This window comes from Salvia hispanica, chromosome 5 (genome assembly GCF_023119035.1).
Source record: "Salvia hispanica cultivar TCC Black 2014 chromosome 5, UniMelb_Shisp_WGS_1.0, whole genome shotgun sequence".
Taxonomy (NCBI): Eukaryota; Viridiplantae; Streptophyta; class Magnoliopsida; order Lamiales; family Lamiaceae; genus Salvia; species Salvia hispanica.
In genome coordinates, this window is record NC_062969.1 from 37,283,414 (window position 1) to 37,290,287 (window position 6,874).

The window sequence follows — 6,874 nt, forward strand, 5'->3', positions numbered from 1 at the left end:
ATACATGGCGTAATAAACATAAGGATTTGTAGGCCATTCCAGTGGAATTAAATAAAGTACTCTCTCCGTCCCAACTAAGTTGAGTCAACGTTTTTTAGTACTGAGATTAAGAAATTGTGTTGAAAAGTAGAAAAGAAGAATAAAATAGGGAAGATAAAGACAGAGTAAAGTAGGTGACGGAATAAAGTAAGAGTGATTGATTGTTTTGTTTTTTGTTAAAAAGGAAACAACTCAACTTAGTTAGAATATCTTAAAAATGAATACGACTCAACTTAGTTGGGGCGGAAAGAGTAATTACTTCACAATTTGACCTCATTCTTGAAGTCCGCATGGACATTAAATCTCACCCCATTGCCACCCAGAATTTGAGAAAGCAAAATAAAACTTTTCTTCCATCTGTGTAGTGTATCTTGAAAATAATATGAGCGTTCATCCTAAGGTCGGTTTCTGAAACTCTCTGTGCGTCGCTTCATCCACTTTTAGTAGTACCTAGCTCGAAATCCGTTATCCGACTTCCAACCATGAGCGACCAACTCTTTCATGCATCCCAATAGTACTTCTTTTCCCTGTCATCCCATGAGTGACGGCTAAGCTCCGTCTACAAACCTTGAGTTTGTGTGTGAGACTAAATGGTTTTCCAATTTAACAAGCAAAATCAAACATTTGCAAAAAATGGAACGACTATATCAGTAGAAGTTGTGATAGAATAAGGTAAATCCACTGTGTTTTAGAAGCTATGATGAAACCCCCCAAGTTCGTACGGTGTGATTAAGTCATTTCAACACCTCCGAAGTAGTTGAAATGCATGGCAATATGAATTAGGGTTCCATAAAAAAGAGGTGAGGTATGATGGAATATGAAAATTTAATGAGGGAAATATAGTAAAAAATCATATCACCAACCATGGGCGAATCTAGTAAAAACACTAGAGGGGCATTTGCTCCACCTCAAATTTTTTACTTCATATATATATTGCCTATGATAAAATTTATTTCTTTTAATTTTTCACTAAATGCCCCTCCTCAAATTCTTAAATTTTTTTCATAGGTAAATTTGCCCCTCTTCATATAAATTTCTGGCTCCGCCCCTGTGACACCAACATCTTCAACCAAGTACTCCCTCCGCCCCATAAGAAATGAGACATTTGGATACTAGCACAGAATTTTAGAGGAAATTATTTTGTGTATTAAATGGAGAGAGAAATAATATATTTATATTACTGTGAGAAACAACTTTTTTTGGAAAATACATTTTTTTTGAAATAAACTAAAATGAAAAGTGTGACATTTGTTATGGGTTGGAAGGAGTACAAAACTATGAACTTGCATTGTGAGACCCATTACCAAGGAAACAATACGTTAGTCATCTCCGTGGAAATACACCGTTTCCAAAAAAAAAATCAATTCTAAATCCTATGAAAAAATGCCTTAATTAATAAAATGTGAAGTGAAAAATTGAATTAATAAAATGTGATGTATATTTATTATTTATAGTAAAAGATCAAATGAGATTTTTATTGTAGATTAACTAAAACGACAAAATAGAATTTTTATTAACAGACAAATTCAAATAATAAAATGGGAATTTTATTAGAGGACTTAAAGCAAGACATATATGTAAAAACAAAGTTAAATTTGAGGAAGCAAGATAAAGTTTTACAATAAAAACTAAAGGAGTAATATTTTTGGCAATTTGTAATTATTATTATATTTTATCTTATATGAAACATTTTTTTTGCAAAAAGTATGCAATGATATTTTTAATGGAAAAAAAGGAGTATATAGTAAAATAAAAAAAAATTCAGTAGCATTAAACATCTGTATTCGTCGTATGATAAACTGGTGCAAAATTGGTGCTTGGAAAACCTCATTACTGGCGCAGCCACCGCTGCACTCCCCTCTTCTAGCTCAACCACCTATTATTCTCTCACCATTTCTGCAAATGGAACCGCCCGAGCCCCTGCAGAATGACCAAATCGCCCCCTCAATGTCGAAGAACGCTCAGAAGCGTCTTCTCAAGCAGCAGAGATTCGAGGCGAAGAAGGCGGAGAAGAAGGCGCAGATGAAAGAACACAAGAAGCGGGAGGCGGAGCGCAAGCGGACGGAGTGGGCGGAGAAATTGGCGAGCCTCGACGAAGAGGAGAGGGAAAAGCTAATCGAGCAAAGGAAGGGGATGAGGAGGGAACGCATGGAGAAGCGCTCGGAGGAGAAGGGGCAGAAACTCGAGCGGCTACAGCAAGCGAGGGCTAATGGTCAGAATGTGGTTATTGATCTCGAGTTCGCTCACCTCATGACATCTACTGAACTCAGCAGCCTCGTTCAGCAGGTCAATTTGCCAATTCGACTCTCCGTCTTTCTTTCATCAAATTATTGAATTGCCAACTCGACTCAATTTAATGAACAATAAAATGGATTATCATATGTATCTTTCATGAAGATGGATGAAACAACTGCAATTTTAGTTTCTCACTATCAGTTCAAAGAGTCATATACGTGAAGTTAAAATTCCTTGTCTATGAAAGCAAAGTGTGATTGATTATCGGTCTGGCTTTAGTTATGTAGGCAGAAAAAGCACTAATGACAGAATTTGCACAGTTTGAAACTAATTTAGTATGTCAATTAGGTTAACTGGGCCATTGTAACTAAGGACTGCATAAGCATCTGTATCATTGGATAACCACATGGCCCGGAGTCATCTCAAGGAAACTTACGCCTTTATAGATACTTAGGCACAAATCATCAATTCAGTTGTATTCATGCCCATGCTTATTCTAGTGACAGTTTTCCAGGACCATTTAGTGCAGTTGAATCGTCCTTCAATTTGATAGAATTGATTACTGGTACAATTTACTAATATATGTCACACCAATTTGCTCCTTGGAAGTAAGTGATTGTGATATTTGTTATTTATATAACACTTGTCTCTACCTCCTGTGACATGCTCGTGAACTTTAAACTTGAAGTAGGAGTTTTAATTCTATTTGGCCACATTTGTATAATGTACGAGTGGTTCAGTGTAGATAAAATCATGAGACAGAGCGCAATGCCTATTGGGCGATTAAGGGATATTTCAGCTCTGGATTTTATGAATTTATTGGATATCTCTGCATTGTACATGGGGCATTACTTTACTGATGTTTGAGAACGTAACGCTTTTGGATGATATCGTGGCTGTAACTAAAGTGAAATTAACACCCACTTCCCCCAATTTCTAGAAGGTTATCGAACAACTTTATAATTTCAAGCTATTTTAAAGATATTATTTTTGAGGTTTTTGAAGAGCAGATGTTATGTGTGTGGTGGATTGTGAATAACTTAGGTATCAGTTGACCTTTTCTTCGAAACATAAGTAGTAACTACTCTTCACCGATAAATCACTATAGTATTCGGTGTGAAACCATGTTGTGAGTGTGATGCAGAAATTGCAATTTCTTTCTTTTAGATAGTACTACTATATTGTAGTGCTTGGTTTTAATCTGAAGAAGCCTGTGAAGCTTTTGAAGAAGATTAATCATACAATCCAAATATTTAAATATGAACCTTACATGTTCTTGAAACTAACAACTTATTTTAAAAGTTGAATGTGATCTTTTCATGCACCCTTAGACGACCATTCTATGTCCAGTTCCAGGCTTCCAGCTATGTTGCCCGTATGCTGCGTGGTTCCTTTTCTCTCGTTATTGCTCCCTTATGGTTCTCGTAGTATGTCTCCATGATTAGACTGTTTCGAAATTGTTGTTTTTGTCATGTCACAACCAAAAAACTTAAATTTCATCATATACTTTTGAGCTTGTGGTTTTATGGTGAGCCTCTTTCTGACTTTCTAAAGTTGAGCTTGTTTGGATGAGGTACTTGCCATTAACTTATTCAGTCATATTAAGCTAATAACTGTTGATTTTACATGCAGATTATGTATTGCTATGCATTAAATGGAAGATGCCCCATGCCAGCCCATATATGGCTGACTGGCTGCAAAGGAGAAATGCAAGACCAACTTACGCGGATCCCAGGATATGATAGATGGTTAATTGAGAAGGAGGATAAATCCTACATAGAATCCTTTAAAGATCAGAAAGAAAATTTGGTGTATCTCACAGCTGATTCTGAGAATGTTCTGGATGTACTTGATCCGAAAGCAATTTACATCATTGGTGGTTTGGTGGATAGGAATCGCTGGAAAGGCCTTACCATGAATAAAGCAAATGAGCAAGGGATTAAAACAGCGAAATTGCCAATTGGATCTTACCTGAAGATGTCCAGTTCTCAGGTTGTCTATTTTCCTGCTTTAATATTGAGTTCTTTAACCAATACTCCCATTTTTCTTAAATCATTTGACGGATGATGTCCTTTGATATGACTATAACTAATGCTGTTCACAATATCTGAAAGCATGTTCTCAACAATTGATAGGATGTTGCATGCTAAGATGGCGCATAATGATATGTTTGAGATATAGGTCCTGGATAGAATGATGGTTAATTATACAGTGTCTCATGTCACTTTCTTTCATTTTATTTAGATACACAGCCTAATTTGTACTTGCTCTAAGTAAACTGCCCATGATAACTTCTTATTTGTGGTCTCTCTTATTTGCTCGCAGGTCCTTACTGTGAATCAAGTGGTGGAGATACTTCTCAAGTTTTTGGAATCAGGAGACTGGAAGCATTCATTTTTTGAGGTGATTCCTCTGAGGAAGAGAGGCGAAGCTGGAACAGAGGGCAATGCAGAAGAGGGCGAAGGAAAGGATGAGGATGAAACGGAAGCTGGAGCAGATGATGAAGACAGTATAGGGATGGATGATCAAAAGGCAAAAAGGCCGTGTATTAGCGCAGAGATTAAAGCTTGAATATTTCAACCGAGAGACCAAGCGAAATTTTGTGAATGGTTTATTGGGCATGACTGATAGATTTTGGTCCTTGATTCTGATGAACAACTGATTGTATTATTGGCATTAGCAGTGACATTGAAGTTGCTCCATTTCCAGATTTCGGTCTTTGAAGCAAAAAAGCTAAAATTCCTAGTTAACAAAAGCAAAGTAGTAGAACAGGAGCAGCGAATTGTTTGGAAAATTGCAACACAGAAGGGGCAGTTAAGTTGTCCAAGTTACTGTCCTAAAACAACATTAGAAAGTGATTTGGAGTGATTGCAGTGCAACCCTACAATTGGTCCTTAAGCTGAGGGAAAGGATCAATGCAGGCGACCGCAGCCTGCGATGGGCCGGCATTAGGCGTGTCCTTGAAGAAATTCATAGGCGCAGCTCCGAAGAAGGCATGGTGGTGGGGAATGTGGTGGAAAGCAGGCGGAGGAAAGGCATGGAATCCCATGGAGTTGTGATCCACCATCCTCTTCACGAGAGGCTCCCCTCTCAAAGAGCCGCGCTCCCCGCCATCGAACTCACGGTAGCGGTGCAGGTAGACGGTGAGGGGCTCGATGTAGTCATCGAAGCCGAGCTTGCTCATGGCCCAGAGGACGTCCTCAGCGGTGATAGTCTTGCGCTGCTCGCGCTGGCAGCGATCGTTGGCCTCGCTGGTGATGAAGCTGATGTACTCGGACACGCATTCCTGGATGGTCTCCTTGGCGTCGTCGGATATTTTGGCGTGCGGAGGGAGGATCTTGCGCATGATCCTGATCACGTTCGCTATCGGCATGAATCGGTCCTGCTCGCGGACGATGCATTCCGACTCATCGCCGCCCGGGTTTGTTTGAGGAGATGGCAGCCCCATGCTCATGTCTGCTGCTTTCAACTCTGTTTACCACCGTACCAAACCAGCAACATAATTATATTCAGACTTAATTAATAAAATAACCATTTGTTATGGTAAAGATAAAACTACCAATTAATATAAAAATTGTCAATTTTATCTTGAGTTAAAGTCTAATAACATTTTAAACCAAAAGGCAGATTTTTTTGCAGCTACTTTTTAAAAATGTCATTTTCTTAATTAATAAAAAAGACCAATAAAATAACGGGCAGGATGTGTATGGGCCGACTATAGAACTCAATATTTAGATGGGTCTTCAACATAAATTGGGCAAGACAAAATTTGGTGAATCGAGTAACAATAAGAGGCAGCAGAATTTGTTGACATTTTGTATTCTAGTCCACCATTCATCTGCTACCTCCGACCCCCAAAATTTATCTCACTTTGACTCGACACGAGTTTTAAGAAATATAATGGAAAGTGAGTTAAAAAAGTTAATGGATTATGGTCCTATTTTTATATATTAGTTTTATAATAAAATGTGAGTAGAAATGAGTTAGTGTAATATAAGGTCTAACTACCAAAAAAGGTAAAAATGAAATGAGACAAATTTTGGGGGACGGACGAAAATAATAAAAATGGATAAATTTTCATGGACTGAGGTAGTAATAGAATTCAAATCGCAATTTTTTAATTTCTATTTAATGCACATACAAAACCTGTTACAGTACTTAGATGATTAGACAGTTAATCATTAAGTAATTATTATTACTATTAGTCTATTACTACCAAAAAACAACAAAAATTCTTGAATTTCTCTGCCACCACTCAAATAAGAAGTTAAAATCATGGGAATCAACAAAAATGAGCGCCTTTCTCCCAGAAAAAAAAACAGATAAGGTGGTGTAATTTATTTATTATATTTGAAAAGGTTTCTGCCTTTTAAAAAATTATTATAAGTGGAGAAAGGTGTAGCCAGCTCGAGATGTATTGATTTAAATACTAATATAAGGGCAGGTATGTTTGAAGTCAAAGCATAAATGTTTTTATCGTTAAGAAAGAAAGTAGTACTACCAGTCTACCACTAATGTAGTACGAAAAGAGAATGATGCCTGGAGTAGACGGATGGGGAAAAGATCAATGATGTGGTGACTGCTGTATTTTAATGGAGTA

The 6,874-nt window shown here is 37.4% G+C and overlaps 2 protein-coding genes across 2 annotated transcripts; one reads left to right on the forward strand and one right to left on the reverse strand.

The window, feature by feature from the left end:
• Positions 1 to 1,824: 1,824 nt before the first annotated feature.
• Positions 1,825 to 4,976, forward strand: LOC125189100 (tRNA (guanine(9)-N1)-methyltransferase). The gene is made up of 3 exons (XM_048086297.1): positions 1,825 to 2,325; positions 3,907 to 4,266; positions 4,600 to 4,976. Exons 1-3 carry the CDS (start codon positions 1,831 to 1,833, stop codon positions 4,843 to 4,845), a joined length of 1,101 nt encoding a protein of 366 aa, XP_047942254.1. The 5' UTR covers positions 1,825 to 1,830; the 3' UTR covers positions 4,846 to 4,976.
• Positions 4,977 to 5,020: 44 nt separating this feature from the next.
• Positions 5,021 to 5,781, reverse strand: LOC125189101 (nuclear transcription factor Y subunit B-1). The gene has a single exon (XM_048086299.1). The coding sequence runs from the start codon at positions 5,726 to 5,728 to the stop codon at positions 5,156 to 5,158; it is 573 nt and encodes a 190-aa protein (XP_047942256.1). The 5' UTR covers positions 5,729 to 5,781; the 3' UTR covers positions 5,021 to 5,155.
• Positions 5,782 to 6,874: the final 1,093 nt, after the last annotated feature.